The following is a 25,479-nucleotide window of genomic DNA, read 5'->3' as shown; positions in this document are numbered from 1 at the left end:
AAATAACACTAAGTAAAATGTCACCATCTCTGAGTTATCAAAAAAACCCATAATCTTTCAGATCCTTCTAAGCCTAGAAAGCTTAGAACTAAGACGCCTTAAACAGGATCTAAGTATTGCCCACAAGATCATATGCTGCAACGTCCTGCCTGTCGGCGACTACTTCAGCTTCAACCACAACAACACAAGAGCAAACTTTAAAAAAAAGAACTATCTTGCCTTGTATGTTCTGAGTATCTCTCATATATTGTTTTACCTTTTAAGTTGCATTCCTGAAATAAATGAACGTTTGCACGATATTCTAATTTTTAGAGTTTCACCTGTATTTAGGCTCTCCGTGGGATTATTTCCTTCCCCAGAAATTCTGTTCCAGATGTTACAACACAGAGAGCTGTTCAATACATTCTAACACTGGTCAATTAACTTTATTGATTGGTCTCATTATCTGTCTAAACTACGATGCCAACAAAGATTAAAAGAACCCTCTGGCTCTCCCCGTTTTTCCACCCCCTTCTTAATCGCCTCTTAACTTATTCTCTGTTTTCAGGGAATTCAAGGAAATAAAGGAGACACGGGAGGTCCAGGGGTCAAAGGCGAAAAGGTGAACAACTTGATAACTAGAGGTGAAACGAGCTTACGCAAGAGAGTTATGAATTTTGAGAAGTCTTTTCTGTAATCTAATCCAGTGATTTTCAACCTTTTTTGAGCCGCGGCACATTTTTTACATTTACGAAACCCTGGGGCACATTGAGCAGGGGGGGGGGCACTAAAAAAGTTTGGACAAAAAAATTATCTCTCTCTCTCTTCCTCCCCTTCACTCTATTTCTTTCTCCCTCCCTCTTTCTCTCCCTTCCTTCCTCTCTCTCTCTCTCTCTCTCCCTCTTTCTTTCTCTTCCTTCCTTCCTCTCTTTTTTGCTCTCTTTCTCTCTCCCTCCCTACCTCCCTTTCTCCCTCTCTCCTTCCTTCCCTCCCCCTCTCTCTCTCTTGCTTTCTTTCTCTCTCTTTCTCTTTCTTGCTCTCTCTCTTTCTTTCTCTTGTTTTCTCTCTCTCTTGCTTTCTCTCTCTCTCTCTTTCTTTCTCTCTCTCTTGCTTTCTTTCTCTCTGAGCTTCGCGGCACACCTGACCATGTCTCACGGCACACTAGTGTGCCACGGCACACTGGTTGAAAAACACTGATCTAATCTATACAAATCTAATAAATAAGTAAATAAATAAATCGCAATATCTTTTCTCAGGGAGAATCGTGCGCGTCCTGTGCTTCTCTAGAAAGTGGACAGATCACAATGAGTGTCCCTGGACCCAAGGGTGAGAAGGGTGAACCAGCCCTCCCCGAGACCGGACCGCCTGGGAAACAAGTGAGTGGACCTCTCATTACATCTCATTTGAGATGCATATAATTACTGCAACTAGAATAATTTATGCCCAGAATTGGAAAAACCAAAATATAATGATAATAATAATAATAATAATAATAATAATAATAATAATAATAATAATAATGCAAACTAAGGACCAGTACAGAAAAAATGTAACTCAATGTAGTATGGACAGTTGGCGGAACAAAGCATTGCATGGACAGTTTTTGGAGAAGATTGAAGGCAAAGTGGATAAAGAAAAGACCTGGTCATGGCTTACAAGTGGAACACTCAAAAAGGAGACAGAAGGACTAATACTGGCGGCACAAGAACAGGCCATTAGAACAAATGCTGTCAAAGCCAGAATTGAAAAATCAACAGACGATCCAAAGTGCAGACTCTGTAAAGAAACAGATGAAACAATCGATCACATACTCAGCTGCTGCAAAAAGATCGCACAGACTGACTACAAGCATAGACATGATGCTGTGGCACAGATGATCCACTGGGACTTGTGCCGGAACTACCATCTACCAGTGGCAAAGAACTGGTGGGATCATAAGCCCGAAAAAGTGTCGAAAATGAGCAAGCAAAACCACTGTGGGACTTCCGACTTCAGACTGACCGAATTCTGAAGCATAACACACCAGACATTGTGATCATGGAGAAAAAGAAAGTATGGATCATCGACATCGCAATCCCAGGAGACATCAGAATTGAGGAGAAGCAGATAGAGAAATTAGTGAAATACGAAGATCTAAAAATCGAGCTGCAACGACTCTGGCATAAGACCGTGAAAGTGGTCCCAGTGGTACTTGGCACGCTGGGCGCAGGGCCAAAGGATCTCAGCGGACATTTGAAAACCATCGGAATTGACAAAATCTCCATCTGTCAATTGCAAAAGGCCGTTTTACTGGGATCGGCAAACATAATTCGCCGCTACATCACGCAGTCCTAGGTGCTTGGGAAGCGCCCGACTGGTGATGAAATCTGAAATCCAGCATAGTGATCTCGTTTGCTGTGTTGTACTGACATAATAATAATAATTTATTACACTTGTATGCCACCCCTCTAAAAAGTATACAGATGTGCAGAAATGGATGAGATTACAAGGGATATTAAGGGAACAAAAAACAATGAAACCACTAAACTATGGGGAAAATGGCTTATAGTGTAAGTCTGCCCTTATACTATTTTTTGTATTTTATCTTAGGATGGATCTATGTTTATTCCATATTTTAATGTTTTTTTAAAATTCTGTTGTTTGATATGTTTTTTTAAACTACCTTTTTTTTTTACAGAAATTTAAGGAAATGGGTTATAACCTACTAGAAATGGCAGACCTCTCAGACTTTCAAAGAGGCCAAATTGTTGGTGCTCGAATGGCAGGCGCTAGTGTAACAGAATGTTTGGCGTTTCAAGAGGTCATGTCTCAAAAGTCATGACTGCTTTGGAAAGAGAAGGGAAAACGTCCTCAGCCAAGCACAGGTCTGGTCAAAAGTCGAAGTTGTCTGAGAGAGACTGGTCGGACTCTAAAGCGAATTGTTAGAGCGGATCGCAAGACCGCAGCTCCTAAAATCACTGCAGAGCTCAACAGACACGTAGAGAACCCAGTTTCCACAAAAACTGTTCGAAGGGAGCTTCACAAATCTGGATTCCATGGAAGAGCTGCAAGGTGTTTCCATTTCTTTGTCCACCCCTGTAGTTAATGGTCTACAGGAAAAACATGAAGCTTAGAAGAGCATCAAAGACGCCACAATACATTTTGCTATGATTTGACAGCGAATGCTATTGTTCCATGCAGAACATGATTGCAGAAGATTTTTGCAAAGAGTTTCTTTATTAGATTTATTTATTTTATTTATTTATTGGATTTGTATGCCGCCCCTCTCCGCAGATTGCCTGACAAACCACTATAAAAGGAAGTTCCGGCTGCCATAAGGTAGTTGCAATCCATCAGTCTGCGTGGAAAACTATTCAATTTGTATTTATTTTCTCTTTCTTTAGGGAATAGCTGGAGAAGCTGGAGTCAAAGGACAGAAGGTAAGGAAAAGTTTTGGTTTCTTAGCACAAAAGTAAACGGGAGGCACATCATTTGTTTCCCCAAACACCGAATGTGTTGCAAATCAAGTGCATTCATTTGCATTATTAAGATTGGATCATAGCAAAAATACATAAATTATATAGTGACGTGATCTAATTGTGGAAGAAAACTGCAATAATTTGTAATGCAATCAAGTTATAAAAGTTAAAGAGAAAACATTGGAAATATCCGCAGATATATTTCCTTTGTTTGCCTGCTTTATTATTCTGTTATTCAATCCATTTCTTAACCATCGCCCAGATCTACAATATGATGTGAGTAGAAAATTGCTTCTTCAGTGGAGTCTGTCTTATTATTCTGATTAAACCCTTTCTAAATAAGTTCTGGCAGAAAATGAGTCCATCCGTGCGTACTTTATTCATGGAAAACAGATTATTTCTTCCATCTTTATAGGGATAATATTGTTCCACACGTGTTGCATCTTTTAAAATTGAGCACTTGGAATGCTGCACGGGAAGTAAAGATGGAGAGGGCTCTTCCATGACTGCAACAATAATAATAATTTAATAATAATAATTTATTAGCAAGTAGGATGCTTGGCTGCATAGCTAGAGGTATAATAAGCAGGAAGAGGGAGATTGTGATCCCCTTATATAGAGCGCTGGTGAGACCACATTTGGAGTACTGTGTTCAGTTCTGGAGACCTCACCTACAAAAAGATATTGACAAAATTGAACGGGTCCAAAGACGGGCTACAAAAATGGTGGAAGGTCTTAAGCATAAAACGTATCAGGAAAGACTTCATGAACTCAATCTGTATAGTCTGGAGGACAGAAGGAAAAGGGGGGACATGATCAAAACATTTAAATATGTTAAAGGGTTAAATAGGGTTCAGGAGGGAAGTGTTTTTAATAGGAAAGTGAACACAAGAACAAGGGGACACAATCTGAAGTTAGTTGGGGGAAAGATCAAAAGCAACATGAGAAAATATTATTTTACTGAAAGAGTAGTAGATCCTTGGAACAAACTTCCAGCAGACGTGGTTGGTAAATCCACAGTAACCGAATTTAAACATGCCTGGGATAAACATAGATCCATTGTAAGATAAAATACAGGAAATAGTATAAGGGCAGACTAGATGGACCATGAGGTCTTTTTCTGCCGTCAGTCTTCTATGTTTCTATGTTTCTATTAGATTTGTATGCCGCCCCTCTCCGAAGACTCGGGGCGGCTCAAGAAGTTTGAAGGAGATGCAGTTGAACAGATTACACCAAACCACAGTTTTATTCATTCTGGTCTATAGAGTATGGTACAATGGGCTGTGTGATGACCAGGGCAGGGTTAGGCAAAGTTGGCTCTTCTATGACATGTGGACTTCAACTCCCAGAATTCCTGAGCCTATCATGCTAGGTCAGGAATTTTGGGAGTTGAAGTCCACATGTCATAGAAGTGCCAACTTTGCCTAACCCTGGAGCAGGGCATGGCACAAAAGCAATTAGCCAGAGAACAGGTCTAACTCCCCTTTATTGCTCCAACTTTGCCCCCAAACATACCCATATTCCAGTAAGCAAGGTTAGCCAAATAATCAGAGCCCAGCTGTCCAATAAGCCAGGTTTAGCCTAACAGTAACCAGGGCCAGAAGTTCAGCAAAGGAGACAAGCCCCATAACAATCTCCCGGCAGCGTTTTTGGCCGATCTGGAGGGTGGAAAGGAGGTGGGGAATCCCAATAGGGAATTCCATGGCGGAGCTTTGACGTCACGGGAGAACGCTGAGAAGCCCCCCAGCTGTTTCAGAAGGTGACAGTCGGGCGGTGGCGCTTCTCGGCGGCCTCCCAAACCCAAACCCGAAAAGTTCGGGTTCGGGAGAACGCCGAGAAGCCCCCTGGCTGTTTTAAAAGGTGACAGCCGGGCGGCGCTGCCCAGCGGAGCGCCATTTTGTGATATGCGGTGGGTTCGTAAACCGAAAAATGTTCGTAAGAAGAGGCAAAAAATTTCCAAACCCCGGGTTCGTATCACGATGGGTTCGTATCACGAGGTACCACTGTACCTCTCACCCTTTGCATCAAACAGTCATTCTATAATGTTTCTCAGCTGGAGCTACATGTGATATCCTACCGGTTTCCTTAATAGAGCACAGTAGTACTGTAGAAGGATTTTATGATTTTTTTAATGGATTTAAAATTTTCTATGGATTTAATGGATTTCAGCCCCCTTTGAAAACCTGTGAAGTAGCGAATTTATAACACCCTCAATTGTAAATTGAGGACCTGTAAGGGTGAAAATGCATATATATATTACAGGTACTCCTCAACTTACAGCAATTAGTTTATGGATCGTTCAAAGCCACAACAGCCCTGAATAAATGACTTATGACCATTTTTCACAGGTGCAACCGTTGTGGGGAAAGGTTTCTGTCTTCGCTCGAGAATAATTCTGGTGGAAGCAGCCTGTTTTTCAGAACTGAGGAATAATTTAATTCTGGAGATTCCTTTTGATGCAGTTCTGAAAGGCACACAGGCCCCGAGGCTCAAGGACTAGAACCGCCGTTGCCTAGCAACCTTTACAAAGCAGGCCAGCTTTGGCCTGTGCACTCGCACACCTTTCCTCTCATAGCCGCCATCGCCTGAAAAGCCTCTGGGTTGCCTGGCAACCTGGCACTGGGAACCTGAACAGCCGTAGCCGCTTCCTGGAATGAGCGTTGGGACTTAGAAAGGTTTCGTGGAATTTAGGAGAAATGATATACAGGGGTACCTCCACTTACGAACTTAATTCGTTCCGTTGCCAGGTTCTTAAGTAGAAAAGTTTGTAAGAAGAAGCAATTTTTCCCATAGGAATCAATGTAAGAGCAAATAATGCGTGCGATTGGGGAAACCACAGGGAGGGTGGAGGTCATTTCCTCCCAGGAGATTCCTAGAGAGGCCCCACGGAGGCTTCTCCCCACCTTTCCAGCCCTATTTCCTCCCAAGAGATTCCTAGAGAGGCCCCTCGGAGGCTTCTCCCCACCTTTCCAGCCCTGTTTCCTCATAGGAGATTCCTAGAGATGACCCATGGAGCTTTTCCCACCTTTCCAGCCCTGTTTCCTCACAGGAGATTCCTAGAGAGGCCCCACAGAGGCTTTTCCCACCTTTTCCAGCCCTGTTTCCTTATAGGAGATTCCTAGAGAGGACCTACAGAGGCTTCTCCCCACCTTTTCCAGCCCTGTTTCCTCCCAAGAGATTCCTAGAGCAGCCCCACGGAGGCTTCTCCCCACCTTTTCAGCCCTGTTTCCTCACAGGAGATTCCTAGAGGGGCCCCACGGAGGCTTTTCCCACCTGTTCCAGCCCTGTTTCCTTACAGGAGATTCCCAGAGAGGCCCCACAGAGGCTTCTCCCCACCTTTTCCAGCCCTGTTTCCTCCCAGGAGATTCCTAGAGAAGCCCCACAGAGGCTTCTCCCCATCTTTTCTGGCCCTGTTTCCTCCCAGGAGATTCCTAGAGAAGCCCCACAGAGGCTTCTCCCCGCCTTTTCCAGCCCTGTTTCCTCCCAGGAGATTCCTAGAGAGGTCCCACGGAGGCTTCTCCCCGCCTTTTCCAGTTACAGTTTCGGAGCCTCGGGTTTGTAAGTGGAAAATGGTTCTTGAGAAGAGGCAAAAAAATCTTCAACACCCGGTTCTTATCTAGAAAGGTTCGTAAGTAGAGGCGCTCTTAGGTAGAGGCACCACTGTATAACATTGTGGGGAGTGGCTTTGTGTTAGATAGCCAGGCAGTGGCTGGATGGAGGAAGACCGGCAAAGCAGGAATACTTATTCAGCACTTATATTCAGCCGTGTCTTATATATTTTTTTAACTTATGGGCTTATGGAAACAGGGTATTATGTCTGAACCCGCCTGAGTGTAATGCATGAACACAGCCATACTGGACCCCAGACCAGGACCGTGTAAATCCAGCATGTTTTGCTGTCTACAAAAGACCCACTTTGGTTTGGAAGGATGAATTTTCTTCATATCTTAAACGTGTGTGTGTGAGTGCCTAATTCTGATTCTTCACCAAGACTGCGGCGCCTAAAACACGATTTGAGTATTGCCCACAAGATCATATGCTGCAACGTCCTACCGGTCAATGACTACTTCAGCTTTAACCGCAACAACACAAGAGCACACAACAGATTCAAACTCAATACGAACCGCTCCAAACTTGACTGTAAAAAATATGATTTCAACAATCGAGTTATCGAAGCGTGGAACTCATTACCGGACTCAATTGTGTCAACCCCCCAACATTTCTCCCTCAGACTCTCCACGATTGACCTCTCCAGGTTCCTAAGAGGCCAGTAAGGGGCATACATAAGTGCACCAGTGTGCCTTTCGTCCCCTGTCCAATTGTCTTTCCTTTCTCTCACTTATCATATATATTATCTTCCTTTCATATATCTTCTCCTCTAAGTTCACTTTACCCCTATATATATTACTACATGTCTATTTTTCTTTCTATGTATTTGTGTATTGGACAAATGAATAAAAATAATAATAATAAATAAAAAATAAAAATTATGGAATAATAGAGAAGGTCATTCTCAAAAGAGGTCTCGTCTCTCTCCTTCTCTCTTTTGTGTTTTCCAGGGTGATGCAGGAAATCCGGGTGACCCAGGCACACCTGGCACAGCTGGTTTACACGGCATTTCTGGGGAGCCTGGCATCAGAGGACCAGCAGGGGTGAAAGGTGAAAAGGTGAGAGTCTGCTTCCCCCCTCCCCCAATACTGGGAACTCATAAGGAAAATAGCTTGGACACATACAAAGACTCCATACCAACAATTAAGCTCGGAATCACTTTTATTCTTACATGACACTTAAGTTACAAAGTGCAATTTCATATACAGTGTGCGTTCCAAAAGTAATGCAATTTTTTAAAAAGTAATTTATTTGTACAAACACTTAAATTTCTTCAAAGTAGTGTCCTTGAGCCTCTACACATTTTTTTCCAGCAACTCTGCCATGACCACTACGTCCCCTGGAAGGCGTCTTCGGGGACCTCTCACAAGGTCTTCATCACGGGTGATTGGATCTCTTCTATGGACGAAAAACGCACCTTGCCACAATGTGCTAAGAGTCCGCGAGTTCCTGGCCAAACACCAGGTGCCAACGCTGCCCCCCCCCTATAGTCCTGACGTCGCCCCAGCAGACTTCATTTTGTTCCCAGCCCTGAAAGGAACCCGTTTTTCCTCCATAGAAAAGATCCAATCACCCGTGACAAAGACCTTGTGAGAGGTCCCTGAAGACGCCTTCCAGGGCGCGTACCGGTCACGGCAGAATCGCTGTAAAAAATGTGTAGAGGCCCAAGGACAGTACTTTGAAGAATTTTAAGTGTTTGTGCAAATCTGTTCAATAAATTACTTTAAAAAAAAAATGCATTACTTTTGGAACACACCCTGTATTTCCACAGAATAGTGGATTCCCCTGCTACCAGTTATTCAGAGAGGATCCATGGAGGCTTCTCCCCTCCTTTTCCGGCCCTGTTTCCTCCCAGGGGATTCCTAGAGAGGCCCCACAGAGGCTTCTCTCTGCCTTTCCAGACCTGTTTCCTCCCAGGAGATTTCTAGAGAGGCCCCACAGAGGCTTCTCCCCACCTTTTCTGGCCCTGTTTCCTCCCAGGAGATTTCTAGAGGGGCTCCACGGAGGCTTCTCCCCGCCTTTTCTGGCCCTGTTTCCTCCCAGGAGATTTCTAGAGAGGCCCCACGGAGGCTCCTCTGCCTTTTCCGGTTACGGTTTCAGAGGCTCGGGTTTGTAAGCGGAAAATGGTTCTTGAGAAGAGGCAAAAAAAAATTGAACACCCGGTTCTTATCTAGAAAAGTTCGTAAGTAGAGGCGTCCTTAGGGAGAGTTACCACTGTAGTTGGAACTGACCTATCACTGTGTGTTGTCTCTCACCTGCCTTTTCTGATCCTACAGGGAGATGCTTGTGAGTCATGTCCCACGATCAGCCCAGAGTCTGGAGCATTTGGTATCCCAGGTAAACCTGGTCAAAAAGGAGATCCTGGTCTTCCAGGTGTGGGTCAGCCAGGCAAACCCGTAAGTAGCTTTCTAACCAATCCATGCATCATGTTTCGCCCTCCCCAGGCTCCAAAGGCTTCCCTGGAGCCAGAGGAGGGTAAAAACGCCCTCCCCCGTCCCTCCAGAGGCTCTCTGGAAGCCAAAAATGCCCTCCCAGAGCCTCTGTGTCAGCCAAATATCAGCTGGCCAGCACACACATGGACGTTGGAGCTGAGATTGGTAAAGGCTCACGTGCTGTTCTGTCGGGCTCTCTGGTAGACTCCTCCCAAAAATTCACAGGTACAAATTTCAGACACACACGTTTGAAAATTCAAAGCAATGTTCTTTATAATGAAAATTCACTTAAACTAAGCCCTCTTTTGGTATAGCAAAGAGCACTGGTCTCCAAACAAACTGGTAATTTGTACAAGTCCCTTATCAGTTCTGAGATACTTAGCTTGCAGCTGTGAGGCAATTCACAGTCCTTCTTCTTTCACAAAGTGAAACACACTTTGCTCTGGTTTAGTTTCAAAGCGGGGGAAAAACAGCACACAAAAAGTCAAAGTCAGTAAAGCAGTCATGAAACACAAGGATCAGATAATCCTCCACAATGGCCAAACCCACAGGCTGCTCTTTATAGCAGGCTCACTAATGACCACAGCCCCACCCAACCACAGGTGGCCTCATTTTCTTTGATAATAATCTCTCAGTTGTTGCTGCCTATGCATCGCTCTCCGCATGCGTGGCTGTATCATTAACTCTTGTTCTGAATCCAAGGAGGAGCTAGAGAATTGATCTCCTTCTGAGCTGTCTGCCCCACTCTCCTCCTCCCTGTCACTCATGTCTTCTTGGCCAGAGGAGCCTTCATCAGCAGATTCCACCGGGGGCAAAACAGGCCTGCAGCATGTGGATGTCTCCCCCACATCCACAGTCCTTGGGGCAGGAGCAGGGGCAGAGCTAACCACAACATGTGCCAGCAGATATGGCTTCACCATGTGCCACCTGTGGCACCCGTGCCATAGGTTTGCCATCACTGCTTTAGACTAATTTGCCAATTCATCAGGGTTGGGTTCAGTTTTCCAGTAATTGAATTTCCTTTGGTATCAGATGTCCCATGTTTCCCACTCCCTGTGGCCTTGAGTAGGTTGTCTGGGGATTATGGGCTTTGTAATCAGGGAGGCATCAAACTGTGGAAGAGCGGGCTGCCGCTCTGGATGGCTGATACCTTAGCTGTTGGCAGAATTATTTTTGCCTGAATCCTTCTAATCCCTTAAGACAAGAGTCCTCGCTGGAGCGTGCAGAAATGACTTTCATCAGTTAATTACGTATTGCATGAAGATGCATTTCCTCTCATCTGATGGTTCCAATCAAGTTTATTTGAAGGCGCCGTGTTAACTGCTGGTTTTTATTCCTTTAATTAACTGATTTGATTTACATATCAGAACACCTCCGCCAAGCAGCTTGTTTGAATAAAAGGTGACCATTCCAGAACAATGAATGTCAAATCGTTAATGTTCCCAGACTTTGATTAACAAAAGAAAATCTATCTGCGTGAGATTTTATTTTTTTATTAAGGCTACAAAATAAAACCAAGCTGTGATCTTATTAAGTTGAGGATATATCTGATGGTTTGGAGGATAAGTTAGAGTAATGGCACTTTAGTTATATTCTCACAAATGTTGTCCTTTAACCTTAATTTGAGAGAGATGCCCTCATTCCTGCTGGCACAGTCAACCCCCTCTAATTTTCGGTGTGTTTTTGTAATTTCACTCATGTACCGAAGCAGCCTGAAATTTCCCGTTGGGATTCCGATTTCAGCTTGCTCAAAATCTCCATGTTGATTTTACTTTAACCCTGCTGTTCTCTTTGCAAAGATTATACAGACTAAAAGAAAAGATTGATTTTTAGCTACTGGAAGTGGTTTTTTTAATACTTTTTGCATAGGTATACTAATTTGAACATTCCTGATCATAAACAAATGAAAAATGAAATGAAGAAATTAATGCTTATTTGTTTATTTTGCTCAGAAAAGCCCCCTCCCCCCAAACTGGGCTATGTGCAATTATTTCATTTTATATACAGTGATGCCTCGATTTTCACGGGGGTTCCGTTCCCAGACTGCCCACGAAAGTTGAATTTCCGCGAAGTAAAGATGCGGAAGTAAAAACACCATTTTTGGTTATGGACAGCCAAAAACTACCCCCGCGCACCCTTTTCCAAGGCCACGCAAGGAGCTGGGCTTGAAGTTGGGGGCAGGGAGCGACAAAAGTGCGGATACCGGCAAAGATTGTTTTGAATGTCGGCTGCCCCCGCCCCCCCCAGCGCCTCCGGCCCCCTCGCCACTACCCCCCGTCCGCCCGATCCGCCCCTCTCACCGGCTTTCTTGGGGCACGGGTCCTCCTCCAGTATGGAGTATTTTTTAATTAATATTTTTTGAAAAACCGTGGTACAGTATAGCCATTTCGCGAAGTTTGAACCCGCGAAAATTGAGGGATCACTGTATAGATTAGGCTGTAAATTCCAATTTTTTAAAATACCTTTTGCACTGGTATACTAATATGAACATTCCTGATCATAAACAAATGAAAATAGAAATGAAAAAATTAATGCCCCGGCTGCGTGCAATTATGTTCACTTTATGTATAGATTAGGCTGCAAGTTCAAAATTACATCCTTGTTTTTAGTACAATGGATTTCTTTCATAAAGTTAGTTGTCTGGGTATCATGTACTTACTTTGCAAAAGGTATTCAAAATATTTGGAACTTGCAGCCTAATCTATATATAAAGTCAACATAATTGCACACAGCCGGGAGGGGGTCCTTTTCTGAGCAAAATAAACAAAGAAGCATTATTTTTTTCATTTCATTTTTCATTTGTTTATGATCAGGAATGCTCACATTACTATACCAATGCAAAAGGTATTCAAAAACTTTGGAACTTGCAGAATAAATCTATTTCTACCCTTCGGATTGTGAAATAGAGCTTAAAAGGGTGAAGAGAAATGAAAGTATTGGGGTCTATTTTAGCCTTGAGAAGATTTATTTATTTATTTATTTATTTATTTATTTATTTATTTATTTATTTATTTATTTATTTATTTATTATTAGATTTGTATGCCGCCCCTCTCCAAAGACTCGGGGTGGCTAACAACAATGAAAAGACAATGAAAACAAATCTAATATTAAAAATAATCTTAAAAAACCCAATTTAAAGAACCATTCCTACATACAAGCATACCATGTATAAATTCTATAAGCCTAGGGGGGAAGGAGAAAACATTTTCAATTCCCCCATGCCTGACGACAGAGGTGGGTTTTAAGGAGCTTGCGAAAGGCAAGGAGGGTGGGGGCAACTCTGATATCTGGGGGGAGCTGGTTCCAGAGGGTCGGGGCCACCACAGAGAAGGCTCTTCTCCTGGGTTCCACCAAACGACATTGCTTAGTCGATGGGACCCGGAGAAGGCCAACTCTGTGGGACCTAACCGGTCGCTGGGACTGAAGACTATATGAGAGCGGTCAAAATACCTGAAGTTACAAAGGAAGCTAAGACTACTTTCTCATCCCAGAGTGCAAGACAAAGAATAATAGGTTTAAGTTGTGGAAAGGCAGGTAGTTAAATGTAGTGAAAGTGGAACCAATTACTAAATGAGGTGAATTTCTCTGCACTAGATATGTTGGCGCAGACTGAGAAGCCATCTGTTGATAATGCTTTAATTTGGCTTCTTGCTTGAAGCATAAGATTCACCTTGATTACCTGAATAATTTCTTCTAAAAATTAGAGGTGTAAAAGCTTAAGGCTTTATATAGCTACTACTAGCTGGAAACCTGTGCTTCACTATGAAACTGAATTTTCCTAGCATGGAGTGGAATGTCTAAACTCCCAGCCCACAGGCCGAATGAGTCACATGCTGGTCACGCCCACTAGCAGTTGGAACAGAGTTCTTTTCAGGTTGGGAGGAGGAGAATATATACGAATGTATCAAAGAGAGTGTAGAAGAGAAAATATAGGAGTAAAATATAACTAGAGAGAATAGCAGAAAATATAAGAGATAAAAGAGAATAGAATAGAATAGAATTTTATTGGCCAAGTGTGATTGGACACACAAGGAATTTGTCTTTGGTGCAGATGCTCTCAGCGTACATAAAATAAAATATACATTTGTCAAGAATCAGGTGATACGACACTTAATGATTGTCATAGGGGTCAAATAAGCAATGAAGAAGCAATATTAATAAAAATCTTAGGATATAAGCAACAAGTTACAGTCATACAGTCAACATGGGAGGAAATGGGTGATAGGAATGATGAGAAAAACTAGTAGAATAGAAGTGCAGATTTAGTAGAAAGTCTGACAGTGTTGAGGGAATTATTTGCTTAGTAGAGTGATGGCGTTCGGAAAAAAAACTGTTCTTGTGTCTAGTTGTCTTGGTCTGCAGTGCTCTGTAGCGACGTTTTGAGGGTAAGAGTTGAAACAGTTTGTGTCCAGGATGTGAGGGGTCAGTAAATATTTTCCCCGCCCTCTTTTTGACTCGTGCAGTCTACAGGTCCTCAATGGAAGGCAGGTTGGCAGCAATTGCTTTTTCTGCAGTTCTGATTGTCGTCTGAAGTCTGTGTCGGTCCTGTTGGGTTGCAGAACCAAACCAGACAGTTATAGAGGTGTAGATACAAGAGATAGAAGAGATATAATGGATAGAAGAGGTAGAACAGAAGATATAGGAGAGACTATAGGACAGGGGACGGTAAGCACTCTGGTACAACAGACTGCTGTCAAAGATGGAAGACATTTATAATTTATGTTTGGTATGTATGTGCTGTTTGGTTTTGAATTATGATAGGGTTTTTAGTTTTTTTAAATATTAGATTTGTGCCAGCATAATATTGTTTTTTTATCATCGTTGTGAGCCGCCCCGAGTCTTCGGAGAGGGACGGCATACAAATCTAATAAAAAAATTATTATTATTATTATTATTATTATTATTATTATTATTATTATTATTTCTCTTGAGTTTTGTCCCATGATGTCATTTATTTATTTATTTTATTTATTCATTCATTTGTCCAATACACAAATACATAGGAAGAAAAATAGACATGTGATAATATAAAAGAGGGTGAAGGTGAGCTTAGAGGAGAGGATATATGAAAGAAAGAGAATATATAAGATAGGTGAAAGAAAGGAAAGACAATTGGACAGGGGACGAAAGGCACACTGGTGCACTTATGTACGCCCCTTACTGGCCTCTTAGGAACCTGGAGAGGTCAATCGTGGAGAGTCTACTAGCTACCTTCAGAGGGGAAGAGTTGAAAAGTTCTAAATGCATTGGGCTAATTCTTCATTCTTTGCCCCTCTTCCAATTTTCAGGGAAACCCGGGACTTCCAGGTATTCAGGGACCTCCTGGCCTGAAGGGCTTGCAGGTGAGTATCAATCAGGGTTGTAATTCATTCAAAGACCCTTCCTTCAGCCATCCTCTTTTAGCTTTCCTGGGGTGGTCGAAGAGACTTGCAAAAAACCAAGTAGCTATCATTAAGTAGTTACCATGAGCTCCAGATCAATTTTAGGGACAATAAATAAAGTTATGGAGCAGGATAGAGGTAAGGGGTCATCAGATGTCTCCCCCCCTAAGTTGGGTTAAGACATTGATTCAGGTTCCTTGGAGGAGGGAAAAGGAAGAGAAACATTAACCTAATTATTCTCAAGAGTTGTAAAATGAACATTTTTCACTAAATCACATTTCCACTGACATAACTTTTGTCACTTTTTAGGGGGAACCAGGTACCCCTGGCACTGGAATCCAAGGGCTAGAAGTGAGTAACTTCCGTTCTGATATGTGCTACGGATTGTTTCAGCCATGCTTTTCCATTAGCATCAACCCCAAATGTTTATCTGCTTTTTTCAGGGAGAACATGGGCAGAAAGGTTTACCAGGAAATCCAGTAAGTATTAACCCAGCGGACACCTTGCTACCCTGTTTGACCACACAGGGGACACCTTTTTCCAAAAGTCTCAACCCATCCAACCAGATCTAGCAGAATGGGCATGCTACAAGAATGGTGGAAGGTCTTAAGCATAAAACCGATCAGGAAAGACTTCATGAACTCCATCTGTATAGTCTGGAGGACAGAAGGAAAAGGGGGGACATGATCGGAACATTTAAATATGTTCAAGGGTTAAATAAGGTTCAGGAGGGAAGTGTTTTTAATAGGAAAGTGAACACAAGAACAAGGGGACACAATCTGAAGTCAGTTGGGGGAAAGATCAGAAGCAACGTGAGAAAATATTATTTGACTGAAAGAGTTGTAGATGCTTGGAACAAACTTCCAGCAGATATGGCTGGTAAATCCACAGTGACTGAATTTATACATGCCTGGGATAAACATAGATCCATCCTAAGATAAAATGCAGGAAATAGTATAAGGGCAGACTAGATGGAGCAGGAGGTCTTTTTCTGCCGTCAATCTTCTATGTTTCTATGTTTCTAAGTGAACCCAAGAACAAGGGGGCACAATCTGAAGTTAGTTGGGGGAAAGATCAAAAGCAACGTGAGAAAATATTATTTCACTGAAAGAGTAGTAGATCCTTGGAACAAACTTCCAGCAGACGTGGTTGGTAAATCCACAATCACTGAATTGAAACATGCCTGGGATAAACATATATCCATCCTAAGATAAAATACAGGAAATAGTATAAGGGCAGACTAAATGGACCAGGAGGTCTTTTTCTGCGGTCAATCTTCTATGTTTCTATGCTGCAGATCCCATCAGCTACAGATTGTGGACTAGAATAGAAACTTTTGCTGGTGTGACCTCTGTTCTAGAGAACAGTCTCTCTTCAGAGATTAGAATGGCCCAAAAATCCTGTTATCCTTTCATAAGACCTTAAAAACATGGCCACACTCTCCCAACTAGGGTGCTGAATATGTTAAGTCCCCCCCTCCCCCATTTCCTGGCTATATTGCTAATTGGTCATATTGCTAATTGTTTTAAAATATATTTTTAATATTTTGATTGTTATATATTATTGTGAGCCCTCCCAGAGTCATTGAGGGAGATGAGCAGCTGTCAAAATTGAAGGGAGGGATAGTGGGATGGAAGGAGGAAGGGAAAGGAAGGGAGGGAGGGAGGGAAGGAGGAAGGAAGGAAGTTAGGAAGGAAGTTAGGAAAGAAGAATGGAAGGAAGGAAGGAAGGATGGAAGGAAGGAAGGAAGGAAGGATGGAAGGAAGGATGGAAGGAAGGAAGGAAGGAAGGAAGGATGGAAGGAAGGATGGAAGGATGGAAGGAAGGATGGAGGGAAGGATGGAAGGAAGGATGGAAGGAAGGAAGGAAGGAAGGATGGAAGGAAGGATGGAAGGATGGAAGGATGGAAGGAAGGATGGAAGGATGGAAGGATGGAAGGAAGGATGGAAGGAAGGATGGAAGGAAGGAAGGAAGGATGGAAGGATGGAAGGATGGAAGGAAAGAAGGATGGAAGGAAGGAAGGAAGGGTGGAAGGAAGGAAGGAAGGAAGGATGGAAGGAAGGATGGAAGGATGGAAGGATGGAAGGAAGGAGGAAGGAAAGGAAGGAAGGAAGGAAGGAAGGAAGGAAGGAAGGAAGGAAGGAAGGAAAACCCTTACTGATCCAAAATATTTGGACAATTTTGGGGCCAAAAATTAAAGCTCATCACCACCCTACCTCCCAACCTATTCCATCACCTATTCCATAGGATAGTTTCATCCAGGTGTTCATGGTTTTATTGCACACTGGTTTTAAAGTCCCTTGGAAATTCATATGACGTTGGAGGCCATGCAAATGAAAAAAATAAAATCTGGCCGTAGCCTGGAAATTACAGCACCTTTGATGTATAATAATTGTTGCCTCCTCTTTTTTTTCCTGATCTTCAGGGGCCTCCAGGACCTCGTGGTCCAGTAGGAAATGCTGGACTAAAAGGTGCCAAGGTAAGCAACTGGAAAGGTGTCATTTCCGATGGTCGGGGAAATAGTTGTATAGCGCCGTGGTGGTGCAGTGGTTAGAATGCAGTATTGCAGACTAACTCTGCCAAGTGCCAGCAGTTCGATTCTCAGCAGGCTCACGGCTGACTCAGCCTTCCATCCTCCTGAGGTCAGTAAAATGAGGACCCAGATAGTTGTGGGGGAATAGTATGCATCTCCGAGTCTTCGGAGAGGGGTGGTAGACAAATCTAATAAATTATAATAATAATTATTATTATAAACCACTTAGAGAGGGGTGTAAAGGCACTGCGAAGTGGTATACAGTGGTCCCTCGATTTTCGCGGGTTCGAACTTCGCGAAACGGCTATACCACGGTTTTTCAAAAATATTAATTAAAAAAATACTTTGCTGGTTTTTTCCCTTTACCACGGTTTTTCCTGCCCAATGACGTCATACGTCATCGCCAAACTTTCGTCTGCCTTTAATAAATATTTTTTTAAATAAACTTTAATAAATAAACATGGTGAGTAATAATCTAAATGGTTTCTAAGGGAATGGGAAATTGCAATTTAGGGGTTTAAAGTGTGAAGGGAAGGCTTGTGATACTGTTCATAGCCAAAAATAGTGTATTTACTTCCGCATCTCTACTTCGCGGAAATTCGACTTTCGCGGGCAGTCTCGGAACGCATCCCCCGCGAAAATCGAGGGAACACTGCATAAGTCAAAGTGCTATTGCTATCCAGGAACTTCTGTGCAAGTGCTTAATCCATCTTTATGTTCTGATTCCTTTCTATATATCCTTGTGAAATGTATGTGACAAGCAGTTGGTGTCAGGCACAAGGAATTAGAATAACACTAGGAGCTGATAGAGAAGTTCCCATTGCACCGTCTTTCCTTTAGCTCTCAGAGCAGAGAGAGAAATGTTATAGTCTGGCATGCTCCCATGTGTGAGGTTGAACACCCATCTACTCTATTGGGGGTGGAGGGGGGGTGTTTCTATTTTTATCCAGCATATTTATTTTGTGGTATTTTTAATTACATTGACCACATGAGCCACTGCATAGCTGGCTCCATCCTTATTGGCAATCATCGGGCGTGTGTAATGAGATGTTATTTCACAAGGTCCAAATCCTCTTCTGGGTGTTGAACTCTCATGCACCATCAAACTTTAGATTAGTGCAATAAAAGATCCTAGATTCAGGAGTTGCGCCGGTCCTGGTGCTCAGCGATGTTGCAGGAAGAGGGGCATAGCATAGGTCAGAATTGAACAGTCACTTTGGCTCTTGGAGAGAGAAACCCATGTTATGTTGGCATTGAATGTGGGACGGGAGGGCTGTTTCCCAGGGCGCTAAAAGACAAAACAGCCTTATTTTTATTTATTTATTTTTATTTTGTCCAAAGCGTAATGAAGGTTCCAGAGGATATACTCATAATAAAAAGTATCAATGAAAGAAGAAAGGATATAGGAATACAATATATCAATGAGAGAATAGAAGAAAAGATATAGGAAAGGAATAAAAGAAGAGAAGAGAAGATATAGGAATAAAACATATCAATGGAAGAATAGAAGAAGAGATATAGGAATAGAAGAAAGGTATAGGAGATATTAGGAGAGCAATAGGACAGGGGATGGTAGGCACACTGGTGCACTTATGCACGCCCCTTACTGACCTCTTATGAATCTGGAGAGGTCAACCGTGGATAGTCTAAGGGTAAAGTGTTGGGGGTTAGGGGATGACACCAGAGTCAGGTAATGAGTTCCACGCTTCAACAACTCGGTTGCTAAAGTCGTATTTTTTATAGCCAAGTTTGGAGCAGTTAATATTAAGTTTGAATCTGATGTGTGCTCTTGTGTTGTTGTGGTTGAAGCTGACAGGGAGGACGTTGCAAAGTATGATCTTGTGGGCAATTCTTAGATCATGTTTGAGGCATCCTAGTTCTAAGCTTTTGAGATTGAGGATTGTAAGTCTGGTTTTTTAGGGTCTGCAGACAGAGGCCCAGAAGGGACATCCCCCCTATAACTTTCACATGATTGACAGTTATGCAGATTGTGGTTGAGTCTGGCAAGATTCTGTCTATGGGCAAATAGCAACAAAGAAACTATTAATCATGTCGTTTTCCATCCGATGAACCTGACAGTCAAGCCCCCCCCCCCCCACACACACACAGTTCTGGCTGCCCATGTCTGATGATGTCCAATAAGGGTAACACCAGTAGTGTGGTGCTTCCTAGTGATCAACATAACCATAGAATAGAATCCCCTACGAGACTAGACTTTCAATCCTGGGCCTAGAAAGCTTTGAACTAAGACGCCTTAAACAAGATCTAAGTATTGCCCACAAGATCATATGCTGCAACGTCTACTACTTCAGCTTCAACCACAACAACACAAGAGCACACAACAGATTTAAGCTTAACATTAGCCGCTCCAAACTTGACTGTAAAAAATATGACTTCAGTAACCGAGTTGTCGAAGCGTGGAACTCATTACCGGACTCCATAGTGTCATCCCCAAACCCCCAACACTTTACTCTTAGATTATCTACGGTTGACCTATCCAGATTCCTAAGAGGTCAGTAAGGGGCGAGTACAAGTGCACTAGAGTGCCTTCCGTCCCCTGTCCTATTGCTCTCCTATATCTCCTATACCTTTCCTCTATTCCTATATCTCTTCTTCTACTCTTTCATTGATATGTTCTATTACTATATCTTCTTTTCTATTCTTTCATAGATATATTTTACTATGAGTATCTCCTCTATAACCTTCATCATGTATTTTACTACGTGTATATAGATATATACCCACTAAAACCCTCATTGTGTATTGGACAAACTAAATAAATAAATAAAATACAATTGAAAGTTTGCTATTCAGGTGTTGTTGGAGTCCACCGCGCGGTCAGTAGCCAGTGGCCAGCTCTGCGCCAATATGAGCTGTAATCCAACTCCAAGAGTTTGGAGCGGTTAATATTAAGTTTGAATCCGTTGTGTGCTCTTGTGTTGCTGTGGTTGAAGCTATAGGTTGTCCTGCTTCTTTCACCCAGACATGTAACAATTAGCTTGATATCATTTCAGTGTAAAACTCTTTTTTTTTCCCCTTTGCTTTTTCATGCCTCTGAGTTTTGTTTTGTTTTAAAAAAAATCTCTGATGACAGAATGTAATAATACTGCAGTACATGATTACATCTTTTGTTTTCTGGTCACTGAATTTAAAATGGTTTTGTTTCATGTAGAGATCCCTCCTGAGATATTGGCTGCCATGCTGCTAGTAAAATCTAAATAAGAATCAATATGGAAGCTATGAGCTTCCCTGATTAATTATTTCTTCCCTGTTCCCCATATTTGTTACCATAAATAAGTATCTCAGCTGCAGGTTTGTGAATATTCTGGGATACTTTGGGTAGAAAAGAGAACCCTAATTGTACAGAGTACAGCTATCAGCTACAATTAGGAAGCAGGCTGATTCAAACTGCATTATTTTTTAATTTTTTTTAGTGGGTGGGGGGGACATTGCACCATTTCAGACGATAACCAGAGATGCCCCAGCTTTGGCAGTAGAGATAAATTATTGTGAAAAGAAGGAGTGTCATACGAGCCAATATATATTTTAGCAAGAAACGAATTACAAAGCCAAATGAGAGGCTTTCGTGTTTGGACTGGAGGGAGCATGACTGCAATCTGTGCGCAACACACAGCTAGACTTTGAGTTGCAACCACAATTGGGGCCGGAATTTCTATTGCTGTTAAATGAATTACACCCGATTTTACAAATTTTTGCCACAATTGTTAAGCAAATCACTGCAGTTCAGAAGGGGGTTCTGAAGTCCATTGCTGCCGGTTAACACATGCACAACGCTTCTGCACATGCACAGAAGCATCCCAGATGGGTGTGCAGAGCCCCCTGCCACTGCCACTACCAGTTCATAAAACCGTGACAAACTGGGAGAAATCTACTGCTGCTGCAGTTGAGGATAGGATAGGATAGGATAGGGTAGTGTAGAATAGAGTAGAATAGAGTAGAGTAGTGTAGAGTAGAGTAGAATAGAGTAGAATAGAGTAGAATAGAGTAGTGTAGAGTAGTGTAGAGTAGAGTAGTGTAGAGTAGAGTAGAATAGAGTAGAATAGAGTAGAGTAGTGTAGTGTAGTGTAGAGTAGAGTAGTGTAGAGTAGTGTAGAGTAGTGTAGAGTAGAATAGAGTAGAATAGAGTAGTGTAGAGTAGTGTAGAGTAGAATAGAGTAGAGTAGTGTAGAGTAGAATAGAGTAGAATAGAGTAGTGTAGAGCAGAGTAGTATAGAGTAGAATAGAGTAGTGTAGAGTAGAGTAGAGTAGTGTAGAGTAGAGTAGAGTAGTGTAGAGTAGAATAGAGTAGAATAGAGTAAAGTAGTGTAGAGTAGAGTAGTGTAGAGTAGAGTAGAGTAGAATAGAATAGAATAGAATAGAATAGAATTCTTTATTGGCCAAGTGTGATTGGACACACAAGGAATTTGTCTTGGTACAGATGCTCTCAGCGTACATAAAAGAAGAATATGCATTTGTCAAGAATCATGTGGTACAACAATTAATGGTTGTCATGGGGATCAAATAAGCAATGAAGAAACAATCACTATTAATAAAAATCTTAGGATATAAGCAACAAGTTACAGTCATACAGTCCTGAGTGGGAGGAAATGGGTGAGAGGAATGATGAGGAAAAACTAGTAGAAATAGAAGTGCAGACTTAGTAAAAAGTTTGACAGTGTTAAGGGAATTATTTGTGTAGTAAAGTGATGGTGTTTGCAAAAAAACCTGTCCTTGTGCCTAGTTGTCTTGGTGTGCAGTGCTCTGTAGTGACATTTTGAGGGTAGGAGTTGAAACAGTTTGTGTCCAGGATGTGAGGGGTCAGTAAATATTTTCACCGCCCTCTTTTTGACCCGTGCAGTCTACAGATCCTCAATGGAAGGCAGGTTGGCAGCCATTGTTTTTTTTCTGCAGTTCTGATTCTCCTCTGAAATCTGTGTCGGTCTTGTTGGGTTGCAGAACCAAACCAGACAGTGATAGAGGTGCAGATGACAGACCCAATAGTCATTCAGTGAATATGCCTTCCCCTATTTTCAGAAACCAGCTGGGAAGATGCGATATAGAGATCACACAGCTACAGGGCACCGTGCCCATAATAAATACATACCAATTTTTGCAACTCCCCAAATTAAATGTAGGGGGTGAGGCAACAGCTGTATGTATGAATTGGAGGGGATGTAAGTGGTGAGGCAACAGCTGTAGGGGGTGAGGACATAGAAGGCACTGAAAGAAGTAAATCACTTCTTTCCGTGCCTTCTAAATTTAAACTGTTGCTAAACAAATGATTGTAAGTCAAGGAGGACCTCTAATATATATTTTTTTACTATAGGGCTCATCAGGTGTTAAAGGTGCCATTGGTCCTCCTGGACTTCCAGGTCTATCCATTCCTGGTCCACAAGTAAGTGTCAAGAATCTTTCCCTCTCCCTCATTTTCATCTTAGACCCTGGACATTTTAAACTGGCCACCAGTCCAGTCTTGTCCACTTTCTCTCCTTGTAATAACTCCAGTTGGAATCTTCAAGTTCTTTTCCTGGGCTCTGTATTTATCAGAGCCTAAACATGTAAGTAGGAACGAGTTAGCAGATCATGAGTATCTAAAGAGGGACGATGAGGTCCAATAAGACCACCAAGGTTCCTAGGCAAGAAATTTCTATCTCCAGGACTGCCTTCTGCCGCACAAATCCCAGTGACCAGTGAGGTCCCACAGAGTTGGCCTTCTCCGAGTCCTGTCGATGAAACAATGTCGTCTGGCAGGACCCAGGGGAAGAGCCTTCTCTGTGGCGGCCCCGACCCTCTGGAATCAACTCCCCCCAGAGATTAGGACTGCCCCCACCCTCCTTGCCTTTCGCAAGCTCCTAAAAACCCACCTCTGCCATCAGGCATGGGGAAATTGATTCCCCCAGGCCGTTCCATTTTATGTATGGTTTGTTTGGGATGTATGACTGTTTTTATATTAAGGGTTTTAAACTGTTTTTAATCATTAGATTTGTACTGTGTGTTGTTGTTGTGAGCCGCTCCGAGTCTCCGGAGAGAGGCGACATACAAATCTAATAAATAAATAAATAAAATAAATAAATTTGGCATCTGTGAGCACAGGGGGAGGGGAAGAAAAGGCTGCCTTTCCATGAGAAGTTGATGAGTGGTTATAATGGTATGTGAGAATGGCCCTGGTAGACAAATGGAAGAAATGCTGCCTAGGCAAATCAGGCAAGAGAGAGAGGAGACCACAGTTACTCAATGGCCAAGGAGGGAAGAGTAGGAGGGCAGGAGAAATGTATTTTCAAACTTGCATGATTCGGTTGATGTATCCTTATAATAAAGTAAAATTAGCTTACCTGGTTGTGTTTTCTGTAACCAGGAAAGCTGATTATGGTAGAGCAGTGTTTCCCAAACTTGGCAACTTGAAGATACTTGGACTTCAACTCCCAGAATTCCCCAGCCAGCATTCGCTGGCTGGGGAATTCTGGGAGTTGAAGTCCAAGTATCTTCAAGTTGCCAAGGTTGGGAAACACTGTGGTAGAGTTTAAAAGGATCAGTTGTCCAATCAGGGGAGAGAAATGAAAGAACAAAGAGGGAGTCCCAGACTCTTGGCTCCCTATCCTCTTAGTATCCCATAATTGGCCAAGAGTGGCCAAATTGATGCTTTTGGAGCTGCCTCTCCAACAGTGTGTTATCCCTTTGCTATCTCCTTAACTTTCAATTTGTATTGGACAAAATGAATAAATAAAATAAAAATAAATAAATATCTTTCTTTGCAGGGTCCAGAAGGCCAACAGGGCCTCCCCGGAGTTCCTGGTCCCAATGGTTTAATGGTAGGTAAGGCGCAACTTGAATTCCTTTGAGGGAAGATGTGTACAAAACGTCCACGATCTCCTCCAGTCATCCTCCTGCACATCTCCTTGAATTATCTACAAACATCTCAAATACCAAAGCACTAGCAGGAGATCATCCTTCTCCAAAACCCTATTGGATTTCAGAACGGTGCCAGAAAACACTTTTTCTTTGAAAGAGATTGGGCTGCAAAGCTTGTAGCTACTAGGGCACTAGCTCTTTGGAGCAAGCGCTGAAATAGAAGTACAGTGGTACCTCTACTTACGAACTTAATTCGTTCCGTGACCAGGTTCATAAGTAGAAAGGTTCGTAAGTAGAAACAATTTTCCCCATAGGAATCAATGTAAAACCAAATAATGCGTGCAAACCCATCCTAAGTCACCCCTTTTGCCTTGCGCCGCTGGGAATCCCCACCTCTGGACTTCCGTTGCCACCCGAAGCTCCTGTTCTTATGCTGCTGGGATTCCCCTAAGTCTCCCCTCGCTGGGAATCCCTGCCTCCAGACTTCCATTGCCACCCGAAGCGCCTGTTCTTGTGATGCTGGGATTCCCCTGAGCCTCCCCTCGCTGGGAATTCCTGCCTCCAGACTGCTTTGAATCCCAGTGAGGGGAGGCTCAGGGGAATCCCAGCAGAGCAAGAACGAGCACTTCGGGTGTCAACGGAAGTCCAGAGGCGGGGCATCCCAGCGGCGGCGGCTCAGGTTCATAAGTGGAAAATGGTTCGGAAGTAGAGGCAAAAAAAACTTAAAACACTGAGTTCGTATCTCAAAACGTTCGACAGTAGAGGCGTTTGTAAGTACAGTATTTCTTGAAAAACAAAACAAAAAATAATCTGTTTCCTGGAATGTCACAAAGTTCGGCCTTGACACAACTCAGGTGTGAACATTAGTGCAAGCCAGAGTGCACAGCTTTTTCCAAACCATGAGGCACATGAACACTGAGCCCAGGAATTAGCAAGGTCAAAGAGAGACAGGCGGGTTTAATTTTACATGAATGTAAATCAAATCCTGTTGGATTAATTTACAGTATTTCTTTCTTTCTTTCTTTATTTCTTTCTTTCTTTCTTTCTTTCTTTCTTTCTTTCTTTATTAGATTTGTATGCCGCCCCTCTCCGCAGACTCGGGGCGGCTAACAACAGTAAAAAGGCAATGTAAACAAATCTAATATTAAAAGTAATTTTAAAAACCCCAATTTAAAGAACCAATCATACATACAGACATACCATGCATAAATTATAGAGTATAGAGAGTTTTCCTCCA

At 42.5% G+C, this 25,479-nt stretch overlaps 1 protein-coding gene across 4 annotated transcripts in view; it reads left to right on the top strand.

The window, feature by feature from the left end:
- Positions 1 to 25,479, top strand: part of COL16A1 (collagen type XVI alpha 1 chain) — a 263,305-nt gene that overhangs the window by 169,208 nt on the left and 68,618 nt on the right. For all 4 annotated transcript variants that reach the window (XM_070763913.1, XM_070763914.1, XM_070763912.1 and 1 more), the window contains exons 28-38: positions 548 to 601; positions 1,236 to 1,355; positions 3,363 to 3,398; positions 7,997 to 8,104; positions 9,323 to 9,442; positions 14,768 to 14,821; positions 15,170 to 15,211; positions 15,304 to 15,339; positions 17,286 to 17,339; positions 22,720 to 22,788; positions 24,149 to 24,202. In XM_070763913.1, the coding sequence (XP_070620014.1) occupies positions 548 to 601; positions 1,236 to 1,355; positions 3,363 to 3,398; positions 7,997 to 8,104; positions 9,323 to 9,442; positions 14,768 to 14,821; positions 15,170 to 15,211; positions 15,304 to 15,339; positions 17,286 to 17,339; positions 22,720 to 22,788; positions 24,149 to 24,202 (747 nt within the window). The remainder of the gene's footprint in view (positions 1 to 547; positions 602 to 1,235; positions 1,356 to 3,362; positions 3,399 to 7,996; positions 8,105 to 9,322; positions 9,443 to 14,767; positions 14,822 to 15,169; positions 15,212 to 15,303; positions 15,340 to 17,285; positions 17,340 to 22,719; positions 22,789 to 24,148; positions 24,203 to 25,479) is intronic.

Source organism: Erythrolamprus reginae, chromosome 11 (genome assembly GCF_031021105.1).
Source record: "Erythrolamprus reginae isolate rEryReg1 chromosome 11, rEryReg1.hap1, whole genome shotgun sequence".
Classification (NCBI taxonomy): domain Eukaryota; kingdom Metazoa; phylum Chordata; class Lepidosauria; order Squamata; family Dipsadidae; genus Erythrolamprus; species Erythrolamprus reginae.
This window is presented reverse-complemented; position numbering and strand designations above follow the sequence as displayed.